At 37.3% G+C, this 17319-nt stretch overlaps 1 protein-coding gene across 1 annotated transcript; it reads left to right on the top strand.

The window, feature by feature from the left end:
- Positions 1-4416: 4416 nt before the first annotated feature.
- Positions 4417-11340, top strand: LOC145042630 (putative alpha-mannosidase At5g13980). Its single transcript, XM_078991086.1, has 30 exons — positions 4417-4958; positions 5104-5187; positions 5282-5370; positions 5512-5686; positions 5848-5967; positions 6054-6137; positions 6230-6301; positions 6403-6516; positions 6592-6692; positions 6773-6866; positions 6942-7109; positions 7229-7312; positions 7408-7473; positions 7556-7612; positions 7744-7963; positions 8038-8177; positions 8573-8638; positions 8737-8796; positions 8936-9007; positions 9121-9168; positions 9234-9353; positions 9449-9514; positions 9711-9823; positions 9932-10016; positions 10107-10217; positions 10303-10398; positions 10498-10545; positions 10660-10728; positions 10809-11007; positions 11170-11340. The coding sequence occupies exons 1-30, from the start codon at positions 4755-4757 to the stop codon at positions 11217-11219; spliced, it is 3075 nt and encodes a 1024-aa protein (XP_078847212.1). The 5' UTR covers positions 4417-4754; the 3' UTR covers positions 11220-11340.
- The last annotated feature ends 5979 nt before the right edge of the window (positions 11341-17319 follow it).

The following is a 17319-nucleotide window of genomic DNA, read 5'->3' as shown; positions in this document are numbered from 1 at the left end:
CAAACGAAAAAAACACGCGCCATAACACGCCATAACGCGCTATATCACGCCTTGCCACGCTCCACGCCTAACAGCAACGTTATGAGGCTTTTCGTAACGGCGGAGCCACGCTTCACGCCATGGCACGCCTTTTAGAACACTGCCTGAAATCGAGCGTTACATGTATTGAATTGCTTAAAATAGGTGTAATAATTTATTCATTCATATGATATGTAATGATTAAATAGATTGTTTTCATTTAGTTTATTTTTGTAAGTAATAGATTAGTTATATAAATAATTTATTTTGTACAAAAATGTAACAAGAAATAAAGATGGGTCCATTTTAAAGATCAAAATGGGTTGATTTTTGCTATTTATAAAAGCAAAGGCAAACACAACCTTTTATGTAAAGTGTTTTTGTTGGGAAGTATCCACAAGGTGTAGGTCCTAATGAACCTTTTTTGGAAAATGTTGCATGTTGCTAAAATAATACCCTTCAATGAAGTTTTCAACATTTTTTTTGCAAGGATTGAATATTTTTGCAAGTGGGGGCTTCAACAACAATATCACCAAAAGTTTTTTTTGTCTCTTAATGTCTCTTTAGGAATGGACTTGGCATTTTTGTGATGATCCACAAAATTGTCACTAGATGGTTGGTTTATGCACATGTTTAGCATGTTTGTGTTGTTTAATTTATGTTGATATTATTGTGTTATGGTCGATAAATTAGTTTTCAATGATAAATAATATTTGAACACAAATAACATCACAAAAGGAGTTTGGTTTTAATGGAATTTACCTTTTAACATAAGATGGTAAAAAATAGTTTTAAAATAAAACAAACTTTATTTCTTAAAACTAGCAAATGGTAAATTTTGTAGTTAAAATAGTATTAGTTTAAATTTTAGATTTTATAGACTTATCAAACTCAAAACCTTATTTTATAAAAGGAAATTTTATTAAAAGGTTTACAAATATTCTAAAGCGCTCAATCGGTAAAACTTAATATCATATATTAATTTTAAATTTTGATCGCGTCAATTATATAAAACTGAGTTTTATAAAAGAACATTGTTAAAATGTGATTTTAAATAAAATAAGAATTTTTAAAAGTATATACTGGCTTATTGGATGCATGTAATAACCATGATATAATATGTTTTTTAAACTAGATTTATAAAAACATAAAGACCCTTATAAACCTCAAATCTATGCATTCCGTTTTAAAGAACACCTACACATCTCTTGAATGCACTAGTGTGATAAAAGGTCACCTAACTGCTTAGTGTTATCTTTTGATGGCCGATGTGTTTTCGCAATATATATAACCAAGTTATTGGCCGATTAGACAAGTTTTTCAAATTTAATGGTTTGATCGGAAATCTTCTGTGATAAATGTCACCTGAGCAAGAGATATCTGAGGCATAGATGGGATCAAACATGTATATTAAACTTTGTTACTAGCGATCCCATAAAACTAGGAATTATATAACCAAATATAATTGATAATCGATATCTACCTACTTGGATTCAAATCGATGTGATAAAGGTCACCATTTATTTGTTCTACAACTTGGATCATATACTTCAATGATTAATGCTTTTAGAAACTAAAAGGGTATTATTTATTAATAATTAAATATAGAAAATACTAAATGAATTATGTTAAAGCTTTGTAGATATATATAACTCACTCTCATTACCATGAATCATCATTTATTTAATGATCTGAAAACAATAACATTCAATAGATACAATTTCAATTAATGAGTTCATGTTTTGAGAGACTGGAAATTATACACTCATAAAGGACCTATTCCTAAACCACATGCTTTGAGAAATAGACCTGGACATCAAACCATTTAAGACATAACAAAAGTAAATATTGAATTTGATAAAACATCAAATGTGTACAAAATGGTATAATTTAATTAGGCTAACTATCCCATAAGTAACCCCCCTCAACAAGGCTAAACTCCTAATCTGTCGGAACCAATCATAAGGCACAAAAAGGAAAAGACACAAGTGTCAATCCCGATAAATGAGTTCATAAAGGTTGCATATAAAACATACAAACCCCAAATGATACAATTATTCATTTTACGATAAAGCATAAAAATAAGAAACATATACCACTTAGAAAACAAGCATATATCAATAATCATTCAATAACATGTTTAAACGCATCCATGCATAAATGTTTAACCAAAATTCTACCACATACACAACCGCATAACATATAAATAATCACATTTCATCTAAACAACATTTCATTATTTCTTCAACCTTTATTTAAATTACCAACATTTTTTATATATCTAGCCTTTTATTATATAAGCAACCTTTTATTATATATTCAAACTTTAATTATATAAACAGCCTTTTGTTATATATTCAACCAATCATAGTAATCAACTTTATTCAACCGATTATTACATATTGTTTAATTCAACCGATTATCTACTTTGGGTTTCTTAGTGACAACCTACCCAACAACTTAACCTCGTGTGCTTAGCCAGTTTCATGGTCTAAGTGGCTTATGACTTCTACCTGAGTTCACCAACCCCAAGACTTCCAATTTTGCTACTCCGACATGCAAAGTAAAACTACGTCATGGTGTCATTCAAGATTAGTACAAATGGTGCCAATTCTACCAATACACCTCTTGTGTCCTACATGATGCTTGATCCGACCACACTATAAAGCTAGCACCACTCTAATTCTCGTACACCGGGGTGCACGTGAACCATGTGTCACACGACAATCTAGAAAGACCGTGCAACTCACAACCGATATGGATTAAGCTCTTTCAACCGATTAGACTTGCAAGGTTCTACCCATACCACCACTATACCCTACAAAAACAAGCATACATCAACATAGACAACCATAACGAGTAATGAAGCATGCAATAAAAATAATCATAATATCAACATATATTAGCATGTGACTACCAATTCTTTAAACATCATAACCACGTGTATTACAACGAACACATAACATGCATAACGCGATAGTAACCGATTCTAGGGCATAACATATCATACGGTAGAATCACAAATATAATATCATCACCAAGCACAGGTAATGACAAGGCTACCTTATTGTGAATCAAATCACCATTTACAAATTTCATTTTTCAATTATGCACCTTAGTGAGTAAAGACTATAAGCTCACATTTAGCCTTGATGAGACACCCCTTCTACTATAAGTATTGAACATACTTAAAGTTCTCAAGGCTTCACCTTGAATGGACTTAAATCTCTTAAGGAATCAACTTCATTCCTCACTTCTTCTGCCTTGCTGCTTCACATCGCCCCTCTCTTGCTCGATGGTATCTTTTTTTGTCCTTCCAGTCGTCGATGTTGCAGCCCAATCGAAGAGCATGAATCATAGTTTGCACGTAATAAGAAACATTGAACAACATAAACGCATTGGAAGAAGAAAAACCCATCAATCGGTTTCTCATTAGGGTTATGGACGAAATTTGATTTCTGGTCCCTCTACTATCAGCCTTAAACACCTTCTACCCTAACCATTTGGTAAATTAGCATATTAAGTTTCCTTTATTGACAATTCAACCATTTATTTCCATTTAAACCTTTTATTGAATTATATGTACTCGAATTTACCCACAAAACCAATTAATTCAATCATATAATTGTTAAAGATCAATTACTTCTAGATATTAATTAATATCTCCTTTTTAATTTATTTTAATTAGTACACTACTACACTTAGAATCAAAATAACTTTACAACCACTAATATTCGAGTAGCGGAAGCTAACACCACTAATGAAGGGAAATTTTGGTCATTACATATAAAAGGTGGTCGAATGGCCGTTAAACTGATATGGAGTGAAGTTTTGAAGGGTTACAGGGCTGATTCATGAGGTAAAATCATTGGGTTTGTTATTCTAATTACCGATTCCTATAATATAGCAAAATCCGAGTCCGATTCCGATCCCGATCCGATTCGGTTCTAAAGCTCAACCCTAAATATGAATATTGTGTATTCATACAAAAGATTTAATGAAAATTTATATAATATCTTTACATAATAAGATTGGGTCAGATTGTATATTCAAACTTTGTGGCACAAATACCAAGTGGGCATAGGAGGATTCTTTTTGAAATAATCGACAAAACATAAAAAGAAATAATCTAAAGCCAGTACATAGTTCGAGATTTCAAATATCTTTTGACAGGAAAATTGATTTGAAGTACTCTATTTAATTGAACTCAAAGATCATTTAATAAAAATATATAAAACAAATATATTTTGTTACATCACTTTATCTTAAAGTTATGGTCACTTTGGTGAATAAACAGTTCTTTAAACACCCATCGTATCTGGTCTGTTAAACGTGTCAAATCTACATGTGACTGTGTGTATATAAAAAGCATCGGTGTACCAAAGGCTCCATTATTGGATAAGCGAAGGATCCGTCGAGTCACTGCCATCGAGTCAAGCACGTTGTCTTCGTCGTCTTCCTCATCTTTTTATCCCAACGCACACAAGCCAAAACCCACTTTCGTTTCGAAAAGTTCGTCGCATAAACCCTTCCACGGTATCAATAATCCCATGAAAACGACCTTTGTTTGTCACATTTACCTTACGATGTTATTTAATTGACTAAGTATCAAACAAGGAAAATTTTGGTCTCCTTTAATTGGATTTTCTATCCAAAACATTCCGTTTTTTGTTTGTTGATTGAATATATTAAGAGGGTTGGTTGTGACTTGTTAGCGATTGAGTTCACCCTCGACAATGGCGGATTTTCGAGTGAGTGTGATGATAAGTCTACTGTGTGCGATTGCTGTGAGCGTGGAATCGAAGTATATGGTTTACGATACTGCACAGGGGGTTGTGAAGGGGAAGCTTAATGTTCATATGGTACCCCATACCCACGACGATGTTGGTTGGTTGAAGACCGTTGACCAATACTATGTTGGATCCAATAACTCCATTCAGGTCTCAATTCATTTCAAATCGCACAAATTTCTATCATGTTTCATTGTCTGAAATTTTGCATCTTCTGAAATCGCACAAATTTCTATTACTTTCTTTGTTTGATATCTAAAGCGTTTTCTCGTATGCAAATTTATCAATCCTACAGGGAGCATGCGTTCAAAACGTTCTCGATTCCATGGTCCAATCTCTGTTGGTTGACAAGAATCGGAAATTCATCTATGTCGAACAGGTTAAGAATTCGAAACTGTGCATTTTGACTTTTCAGGTCAAACATACACCATAGAAATATGCTTCCATTAATGAATTTGATATGAATGTTGCAGGCATTTTTCCAGCGGTGGTGGAGGGACCAAAGTGAGGCAATCCAAGAGACAGTGAAACGCCTTGTTAGTTCAGGACAACTTGAGTTGATGTAAGCAGAAAAAGCCGACTCTTTGTTAATACTAGGAATATGTTTCATGTTGTCTGTTTATGTTACTTTACGATGTTGTGTGAAGGATTTATGAGGCTGATGTAACGAGGGTATATAAGTAATTTGCTTTTTGTTTGGCAGAAATGGGGGGTGGTGCATGCATGATGAAGCAGCACCTCATTATATTGACATGATAGATCAGACTACACTTGGGCATAAGTTTATCAAGCAACAATTCAATGTAACACCAAGAATTGGGTGGCAAATTGACCCTTTTGGACATTCTGCAGTTCAAGCTTACCTTTTGGGGGCAGAGGTATTTTTTCTAAAACTTTTGTATTCAATTTAAGCTACCAATCATGTTATGATCAAATATAACTGCATTTGTAAATATGATCGTATCATTATCATTATTTACATAAAGTCAAGAGTCATTAGTTATCTAGCATTAAACAGAAGGGTAAAATGGTCATTTAGGTTGGATTTGATTCTGTTTTCTTCGGCCGAATTGATTACCAAGATAGAGCTAAACGAAAAGGCGATAAACAACTTGAAGTTATATGGAGGGCCTCTAAAAGTCTTGGTTCATCTTCACAGGTGACTTTTAAACTCTTTATTCTTTTTTTTTTTTACCAAAAAAAAAAAAAGAATTACTATTCTCTAACATGATGAATGTTTTTCAGATTTTTGCAGGTGCTTTTCCCGAAAATTATGAACCTCCAAGTGGTTTCTACTTTGAAGTCAATGATGATTCCCCAATTGTCCAAGTAAATTTCTAAAATAACATTCAATGTTCTTGAATCTTTATTAACACAAATAACATAATTGCTTCTTTATTTTTTATTTTTAAATACTGAAGGATGACATCAACTTGTTCGACTACAATGTCCAAGAGCGTGTTAACGACTTTGTGGCTGCAGCCTTGTTTCAGGTGAAACTTGAAACCCTTTTATATTTGATTAATTTTTATTTTTACAAGTAAATTCCAAACTTTTTGCGTTTTAAATTTAAAACTTTATGTTAAAATTTCAGGCAAATATTACCCGTACAAATCACGTAATGTGGACAATGGGGACCGATTTCAAATATCAATACGCAGAGTCATGGTTTCGAAATATGGACAAATTAATTCATTATGTTAATCAAGTTAGTTACTCTTATCAATTTAATATTATTATTTTCTTTAATAAATTTATATAATTTTTATGGTTTAACTTATAGGATGGTCGTGTCAATGCTCTGTATTCCACTCCATCAATATACACCGATGCTAAATATGCTGAAACCGATTCATGGCCTCTTAAGGAAAACGATTATTTTCCGTAAGTATAACATTTAAAATCTTACATTATATAATATAATCTTAATTATTAATAATTAAGGAGTATACGTTTTTTGTCAGATATGCAAGCGATATAAATACCTACTGGACAGGATATTTTACTAGTAGACCAGGTGTGAAGGGGTATGTGAGAATGTTAAGTGGCTATTACTTGGTAGGTGGATTTGAGATTAAATCTAGTCATTAAAGTTTTTTAAATCTCATTTTTTTTTTTTAAATAAATATTTAGGCAGCAAGGCAATTGGAAGTGATGAAGGGAAGGAACAAAGTGGGGGCCACTACGGATTCTTTGGGTGATGCTTTAGGGATTGCACAGCATCATGATAGTGTTAGTGGAACTGAACAACAACACGTGGCTAATGATTATTCAAAACGTTTGGCAATAGGTCAAAAAGAGGTGAAAACTGAAAACTATTTGTGTTTTTTTTTTTTTTTTTTTTTTTTTAAATCAAAAGTTTTGTCTTTTTTTTTAATTTGGTTATATATGAAAAATAAAATTATATTAATTTCTTGCAGACTGAAGTGGTAGTTGCAGAGTCTATAGCTTGTATGACATCATCGACACCTGGATGTGGAAGTTTAGCAACCAACTTTCAACAGGTATTTATACGTAAGTCAAGTATGTGTCTTTACACACACATAACACTATTAAATGGTGTTTGATAATTTTTTTTTTTTTCTTCATCAATTTTCAGTGTCCACTTCTGAACATAAGCTATTGTCCTCCAACTGAAATGGATATATCATCTGGCAAAAAATTGGTAAGTGAGATGTTAAATATTCTTTCTGCATATTTACATAAATTTGAAATGGAAATATGGAATATTGTTGTTTTAATTGTAGGTGGTTGTTGTGTACAATTCCCTAGGGTGGAAGAGATCTGATGTTATAAGACTTCCAGTGAGTATCATTTTAGGTTTTCAACTTTTGATTGCATGTAAATCGCTTTTTTTTTTTTTTTGGAATGATAATATTAATAATAATAATAATAATAATAATAATAATATATTATACATAATTATATGTAACAGGTTGTGAGCGAGAATATTGCTGTCTACGATTCCAATGGGAAAGAAGTTGAGTATCAACTACTCCCCATAGTAAATGACTCTATTGCCCTTAGAAACTACTACACCACTGCATATACAGGCAAATCACCAAGTTCGACTCCCAAGTATTCACTTGCATTTACAGCATCTGTTCCACCTCTGGGATTCACCACCTATGTCATTTCAACCACAAAAAAACCAGGTAAAATTAATAATAGAATACTTTTTTTTTTTTTTTTTGAGTTTTGAACAGAATCTTTATGTTATTTTTTGCAGCTTCGAATTCTGTAAATGAAGCATTATACAAGCGTACTGAAACAGGAAAAGATGGGATAGAAGTAGGGACAGGAAATTTAAAGTTAGTCTATTCTGGAAGCGAAGGAAAGCTTTCTCAATATGTTAACACTCGAAGCTCTGTAAGTATAATATAGAAATCAACTATCTATTTTTTGCTAATTGGGGTGATTGGCAATTAAGTCATTATTAAACTAACATTTAAAAAAAAATATATTTTAAGATATGTTGTTGTACTTTCAGTTTTTCAGTATTGAAGGCACTCGGGTAACTTGTTACATAATAAGTGATGACATGGCATTGGTTTTATAGATCACTGAACTGAAATTTTATGCATTTGGTGACTGGATTTCAAAATTCAAAATCCAGTTTTCCCTAGTGACCTAATTGGAAAAGAAAATTGTTTATCACCCTAATTTTGATGTTATTTAAAATAGAAAGTTAAGTTATGTATTATTATTATTTAATATTTATTCTTTTAATTTGCATTAACCTGTCTTGTTTTGGTTTATGAAAGATCACTGCCTCTGTGAAGCAATCATATAGCTTTTATGCTGGATTTGATGGAACTACTGGAGAGCAGGTATCTTTATTTTCCTTATATCATTTATTATTTTTGTTTTTCTATTTTGTGAATAAGTTTTTTTTTTAACAATTGAGCTCCTAACTTGTTTAATTTAGGCATCTGGAGCTTATATTTTCCGTCCAAATGGCACATATACTATTGGTACACAGGAGCAGGTATATAATTTCTTCTGATATATATATATATATATATATATATATATATATATATATATATGTATGTATGTATCTTATAGTTTATATTTTAACTTTATAGTCAGATTTAAATTTTAATATTTGTTCATTAAAATTACAGACCCCCATAAAGGTTTTGAATGGGCCAATATATGATGAAGTACATCAGAAAATAAATCCATGGATTTACCAGGTAATGAATCATATAATCATCATCATCCTTTCTTTATTACCTTCTGAATGAAATCTAGGGCGCATTTCTTCTTAATGAATAACGCCAAATGACCATTTTACCCTTCTGTCCAGATCACTAGAGTGTTCAAGAATAAGGAACATGCTGAAGTTGAATTTACAGTAAGTTCATTTGTCTTTACTTCTGTCTTATTGTTGTTCATTACTGATATTCTGAGCCTTTTCAGGTGGGTCCCATACCTGTTGATGATGGAGTTGGGAAAGAGATTGTAACTCAGATCACAACCACAATGAAGAGCAATAAAACATTTTACACAGATTCTAATGGGAGAGATTTTCTTCAAAGGGTATTACTCCCATTAAACATCTGTTTCTTCAACAAACAAATAGGTATTTAAAGAAAATGTGATCAAATTTTTTTTTTTTTTTTTTTTGGTGGCAGATTCGAGACTATAGAGAGGATTGGGATCTTGAAGTGAACCAACCTATTGCAGGAAATTATTATCCTGTATGTTTTTTTTTTTTTTTCAAAATAACTGTCATTTTGAATCAACATGCCCTTCGCTATTTATATTCAATGCTCCATTAATGGAAATTTTTTAAGAAACTTTTCACAGACTAGGAATAGGCTCAAAATCACCATAAAATGCCTTCCATTTCGTTCGTATATGCTCAATCTTTTTACACTTGTGTTATTTCTCAAGGTCAATCTTGGAATTTACCTAAAAGACGAAACAAGTGAGCTCTCGCTTTTAGTAGATAGATCCGTAGGTGGATCCAGCATTGTTGATGGGCAACTTGAGTTGATGCTTCATAGGTATGTCTTTTGACTTTCCATTCGCATTTTCATCAAAATCAGCATTCAACAATCAAAAAAATTCAATCGGCCATAAAAATATCTAAACACGATTAATCTCTTTTTTAGGAGATTGCTTTATGATGATGGAAAAGGTGTTGCAGAGGCACTAAATGAAACGGTTTGTGTTGCTAACGACTGTAGAGGATTAACTGTAAGCACTTTCTATAAGCCCTTCAATTTGGGAATTTAATTTTTGACTTGATAAAAAAAGTCAAAGAAATGAGTCTTAAACTTTTTATAGGTTCAAGGAAAATACTATCTTAGGATCGATCCGGTTGGAGAGGGTGCCAAGTGGCGGCGATCCTATGGTCAAGAAATATATTCTCCACTTCTTTTGGCCTTCACTGAGCAGGTGATTGAATATTTTTTGTGTTGAATGTTTCTTAAAAATCCATAAAAAAATGTTACTTATCAAGTAATTTTATTATATTTTACAGGACGAAAAAACAGGGACAAATTTCCAAGTGTCCACATTTTCAGGAATGGATTCCTCCTACAGTCTCCCTGATAACGTAGCATTGTTAACACTCCAGGTAAGCGATGCAAAAAGACATAAATGCCCTCCCTCTTCATTTGAATCTTTTAAAATAGCCTACAAAGCTTGTGAATAAAACTTTATTTTCTTAATTCAGGAGCTGGAAGATGGAAAAATTCTTCTCCGGTTAGCACACTTATATGAGGTGGTTGATCTTTCTACTTCTTATTATTAATTAATTTCATTTAATTGTGTTTTGAAACACAATAAAAATATATCTGTATATTTGTGTATATATATTTTTTTCTTCTGGTTCTAGATTGGAGAGGACAAAGATCTTTCGGTTATGACAAGTGTCGAGTTAAAGAAACTATTTGCAAAGAGGAAGGTAATACAGCACAACATGCAAGTTTCTTTAACACACTAAATAACATCTTTTTAACTTTTTTTTTTGTACTTGATATGAAGATAACAAATGTATCTGAAATGAGCTTATCGGCTAACCAAGGAAGAGAAGAAATGGAAAAGAAAAGATTGGTGTGGAAAGTAGAAGGGTCAAAGGAGGATAAACCGCCTACAATCCAAAGGGGTGCACCTATTGACCCTCAAAAGCTGGTTGTTGAGCTTGCCCCTATGGAAATTCGAACCTTCATAGTCACTTTGCAAGGTAAACTTACTCTTCCCTAGGGCTAATTTTCGGTGATGTGATTAGATGAGGACATTCTCGTCTTTTGCATACACAAGAGAACCCATCTTTTTGGGTGGGACAAAATTGCAATTTTTGCTATATTAATGCTTGAGTCAATAAATGGCGTTTTGGAATGTGTAGGTAAGACAATTCCCCGAAGATTGGTGAGCTCAGATCTTATTCCACAATAATCTAATCTGCTTCGTGAATCGGCCTAAGTAGATTCGGTACATGCATCAATTTAATGGTTGTAATGTGTATCTATTTTGACTATTTAAATAAATAAATTCATCTTTTAGAGATGTTATCATTTGTCTATCGTTCAATAAATTAGTTTCTTTTTTTGAAAGAGAATAAATTAGTTTCTTTATGTTCTAGCAATCATCATTTTTCTGTAGGCGACAATTGATCATCATATTTACCACCAATTTGACATATTTATTGTCGTCTCAACTTAAATATTAAAATTTTGATCATTTACATATTGGATAATGTTTCTAATGGTTAATCTAACTACTACAAATTTTCTAATTTAGTCATTTATACCTGGTTAAAAATCAAGTGTTTATAATATTTACGGAAATTGAATAATCTAACTCATATAAATGAAGTCTTTGAAAAAATAACCATATATATATATATATATATATATATATATATATATATATATATATATATATATATATATATATATATCGAAACCTTCGCTTCGCTTGCTCCCGAAGCGTTAATCGACGATCTCTTTGTCGGTGTCCCCTATAATTCCACTCGCCGCTCTAATTCGTACCTCATCGGTAGGTTAAACAGATTTCCATTTTCATATCCTAAACTCTTCTTTTCCATCGCCAATTCCTTTGGGGCAATCCGTGGCGATATGTCCCTCCTTGCCACATTTGTAGCAAGCACCTGTCGAGACCCGCTCATGACCCTTGCCGCATTTCCCGCAAGTGCGGCCCTTCTGGCCTCCAGTTCTCGGTTCAGCGGACTTGATCCGCTTGGCTGCCGGCTGAGACTGTGTCGGCCGCCGATCCATCCTCTGAGACTTGGTCTCCTCCCTGGCCTGAGTCTCTAACTCAATCTCCCTCTTCCGGGCATTTGCCTGGAGCTCAGCAAATGTCCGGTACGTCGAGTTCGACAAGAACTCACGAATATCCCTCCTCAGAATACCCAAATACCGGCTCATTCGTGCTTGCTCAGAAGACACCTGCTCAGGGCAGAACATCGCCCTCTCATGAAACTTTCGGGTGACCATAGTAACCGAATCATTACCCTGCTTGAGGGTCAAGAACTCCTGAACCAGCCGTTCCCTCTCCACCGGGGGAACATACTCGTCTCTGAACATGGTGGTGAACCTTTCCCAGGTCACCGCTGAAATCTCTGCAAGAGTGAAGTTTGTTGTCTCGAACTTCCACCAATCCTTCGCTCCCAAGCGAAGCTAGTTCAAAGCGAACCGTACCCTCGGATGCTCCGGGCATGAACACGTATAGAAGCATCGCTCAATGTCAGCAATCCATCTCATCGCAGCGATCGGATCCTGCGTCCCATCAAACTCGGGTGACTTAGTGTTGCTGAACTCCCGGAACAACAACGAGTCACCCCCCTGAGGTCTGGCAGCAGCCACAGCTGCTGTAGCTGCAGCGGCTGCGGACTCAGTCACTGCGGCATACCGCTCATCAAAAGTCTCCAACAGTGTGGTCTTGATAGACCCAAACATCTCCGGAATCTCGGCCCTGATCGTCGCAGCCACCTCATCGTAAATCATTTGGCGGAGCTCCTCGTCGCTCACACCCCCTCCGTTGGTCCCTGGTCTGTGATGTGTCCCAACCATGATGCCTCTGAAATACAACATAAAAATATCAGAGACTCGATCGAGCATACTCCCACTCAATAACGCAACCCTACTCGTCCTCTAATACCCAAAGGATTCTTACTTGGGCTGCTCACTGATCCGGTGTCTTCAGTAGTACGGGCCCTATACTACTAGCTACGTCGCATCAGCATTCACCCCAAGTCTTCCTCCTTGGATCCCGGAGCGCAAGTACTCTATTCTCGCTATGCATTGGCTACTTACTCGCTCACAAGCCATCTCATAGCAGTAGGATTCTCCTAGACTAAGGCATCACAAATCATGCCACTCTAGTTCTAATATGAATACCTAACCTACTCTAGCATGCATAACATATCATAGCATATCTCATAACACATATTGTAAGGGTATTTTGGGGATTTACCGTTCGGGTGCTGGTTGACCGTACACACTGCTCCTCTTTGGTTATCTCAAAATCTCTTGTAAAATTTAATGTTTTTATTATTGGAAAATTTTTCCTCAAATCCTCGGTTTGAGTTCAGTTACGCCCGAAGGTGCATCCGAATCCCTCAAACCAAGGCTCTGATACCAACTTGTAACAACGTAATTTTCAAACAAATTTTTTTATATTTGTCACAACAATTTTCACATAAAATATTTCCAAAAACATCCAACAATAATTATCAAAACATATCGTATCCCAAGATCACCAAAAATCAAATCCTTTCTCTAGTGTGTACGAATCACGTCGACGCCTTCCCACGGGTCTTCAATAGTACCTGAAACACATAACACAGCAACTGTAAGCATAAATGCTTAGTGAGTTCCCCAATATACCACTTACACACATACGCCCTTCCAGGCCATGACCTTCCGGTCCATGTGTCTCAGGGGACTTCCGTCCCAACTCGATAAACCTTCCGGTCCTACCCGTGTTGACCTTCTGGTCCATAACTCCCTGACCTTCCGGTCTACATCATAATGCCTTCAGGCCCATATCAAACATATCATACATAACACATACAAAACATGTAACTAATCGCATACAATGCATATATCTTATAACATACCAGACCTTCCGGTCACACATAGGTACCCTACCAGACCTTCCGGTCACACATAGTGTGACGTCATAAAATTCCAACCAAAAATTTTCATTTTTACAACCATCAAAACATGAGTAATAAGTTTAGATTCCAAAGTAACAATGTAGTCACAACCGATTACATAACAAAAGATAACAAAATAGTTTCCCCGAGTGTGTGTACGGTCACGCTGGCGCCTTCCCACGGTCCTCACTAGTACCTGAAACACATAATACAACAACTGTAAGCATAAAGCTTAGTGAGTTCCCCAAAATACAACATACGCACATACGCCTTTCCAGGCCTTGACCTTTCGGTCCTTGTGTCTCAGGGGACTTCCGTCCCAATTGGGTAGACCTTCCGGTCCTACCCACGTCAACCTTACAGTCCATATGACCACGCCTTTCGGCCCATATCATGTTGCCTTCCGGCCCAAATCAAACATATCATACATGGCACATGTAACAAATAACTTAACACACATAAGGCATATATCTCATATCATATTCGACCTTCCGGTCACACAGTCAAAACCCTTCCGGGTGCAGTATAGTGAGAAGACTCACCTCGTATGCCTCGCTAAGTCGCTAATCATGAATCCTGAAATCACTCGAGCTCGAACCCTCGAGCTGCAATCCTCCTATGATATTATAAATCTATAATTATTACTTGTACCACAAAGGTTGTCCATCCTTATCAAGTCAACACAGGTTGACTTGGTCAATCGTCTTTAATCAATTTGGACCGGACTCGGCGAGTGCACACTAGTGACTCGGCAAGTCTACGCATTTTATTCAACTATCAAGGTTTTCCCCTTTTGACTCGTCGAGTACTCCCCCGACTCGACGAGTTCCCCCCTGGGCCTGAATCACAGGGCCACCGCGACTCAACTCGCCGAGTCGAAGGTCGACTCGGCGAGTCCCAACCTGACTCGGTCCACCTGTTCAAAACCTTTCCAACTCTCTGCGACTCACTGAGTCGCCCTCAACTCAGTCCGGACTACACACAGGATGGTCTCAAGGACAATCTTCAAGCGACTCGTCGAGTCTGTTCTTCGGACTCGGCGAATCCATGCCATGCACCAGCTGAAACTGACTTTTGCGGTCAGATCCGTTCCATACATGCATAGATCTGGCCTTCCCAAGCTTATTTGTCACGTAAAGTCTCGGTCTTGGTTGCCATGCAATGCATACAAGGCTTATTTTGAAGAAACAACCTCTAATATGGCAAGTTTAGCTTCTAACTCAAAAGAATGGACATAAAGCTTGTCATAAGGGGTCTCCTGGACCTGCTAAAGTCCAGATCTAGGTTCCATATCTCCATGGGACCTCTCATACTTCTAATTCAAGCCAAGAAATGCAAGAAGAAACCCTAGATTTGGCACATCAACACAAAACACGAAGTTTGGCTCTGAAAATTACCTCAAGAAGACTCCCTTGGTGAAGTAGCAACAGATCCAAGCTCCCCAACACTTCAAGCTTGATCCTCTCCCTCCTTTCCTTGCAATATCCCACAAAATAATGAACAAAAAGCCTCCAAACACTCTCACAAGGGCTCACAGACGTATGGGGGCTCTTAGGGTTCAAGGTGGCCGCATATGAGGGCCATAAGGTCCTTTAAATAAAGCTTAGGGCCGGGAAATTAGGGTTTCATTAAACAGCGCGGACTCGCCGAGTCCGGACGCGAACCCCCGCCCAAAACCGCGACCCGACTCGGCGAGTTCGACCCCCAACTCGCCGAGTCCCCTCACATAATGTCAAAAATATATGAAATGAAGATACCTGGGGATCCGGGCTGTTACAATTCTCCCCCACTAGGATAAGACTTCGCCCTCGAAGTCCCGCTAGGCAAATAGCTCCGGATGCTGCTCCTGCATCTCACGTTCCGGCTCCCAGGTCATCTCTGATCCCTTCCGATGCTACCACTGAACCAATACCAGGGGTACCTCCTTGTTTCTCAAAACCTTGATCTTTCGATCTCTGATGGCTACAGGTCTTTCAGCATAATTCAGGCTTGCATCCACCTGAATATCCCCTAACGGAACCACCGCCGATTCATCGGCTATACATTTCCTCAGTTGCGACACATGGAAAGTATCGTGAATCTGTCCCAACTCTGATGGCAAGTCTAAACGGTAGGCCACCCGGCCCACCCTTGCGATCACACGGAAAGGACCAATATATCGGGGTCCCAACTTGCCCCTCTTCCTGAACCGAATCACTCCTTTCCAAGGAGAGACCTTCAGGAGTACGAGATCACCAACTTGGAACTCAAGCTCGGACCGTCGCCTGTCTGCATAACTCTTCTGTCAGCTCTGAGCGGTCAACAACCTTTGCCTAACCATCTGAATTTGCTCGGTCGTCCGAAGCACGATCTTCGTGCTACCCATAACCTGCTGTCCCACCTCACCCCAACAGATGGGGGTGCGACACCTCCGCCCATACAACAGCTCAAAGGGCGGCATACCAATGCTCGAATGATGGCTGTTGTTATACGAGAACTCTGCTAAAGGTAGATAGGTGTCCCAGCTCCCTCCGAAGTCTAACACACATGCCCGAAGCATGTCCTAGAATGTCTGAATTGTCCGCTCACTCTGACCGTCAGTCTGAGGATGATATGCCGTACTGAAATGTAATCTAGTACCCAACTCCTCATGGAATTTCTTCCAGAACCTGGAAGTGAAACGCACGTCGCGGTCCGAGATAATCGAGATCGGCACCCCGTGCCGAGATACTACTTCCCTCACATATAACTCGGCCAACTTCTCTGCAGAAGAGCACTCGCTAATGGCTAGAAAATGAGCGCTCTTTGTCAGTCGATCCACGATCACCCAAATCGCATCGACTCCTCTCGCCGTTCGCGGTAACTTGGTGATGAAATCTATAGAGATTTGTTCCCACTTCCATTCGGGAATCTCTAGCGGTTGCAGCTTACCGTGCGGTCGCTGGTGCTCGGCCTTGACCTGCTGACAAGCCAAGCACCTCTCGACGAACCAAGCGACATCCCTTTTCATACATGCCCACCAGTACTCCTTCTTGAGATCCAAATACATTTTCGTAGCACCAGGATGAATCGAGAATTTTGATCGATGTGCTTCCTCCATCAAAATAGTGCGCGCACCGCCCACAAACGGCACCCAAATCCGTCCCTGAAAAGTCATAAGCCCTCGACCATCCGTAACAAATCCTGATACCTGACCTACAACCCGTTCTTTCTTCTGGTGTTCCGGCTTCGCAGCCTCCATCTGAGCCCCTCGAATAATATCCAGGATCGGGGTCAAAACCGTCAATCTCATACAAATGTCTCGGATCGGGACGCGATCCGTCCTACGGCTTAATGCGTCGGCTACCACATTAGCCTTGCCCGGGTGGTACATGATCTCACAATCGTAATCCTTCA

This window comes from Lactuca saligna, chromosome 4 (genome assembly GCF_052625555.1).
Source record: "Lactuca saligna cultivar CGN05327 chromosome 4, ASM5262555v1, whole genome shotgun sequence".
Taxonomy (NCBI): Eukaryota; Viridiplantae; Streptophyta; class Magnoliopsida; order Asterales; family Asteraceae; genus Lactuca; species Lactuca saligna.
This window is presented reverse-complemented; position numbering and strand designations above follow the sequence as displayed.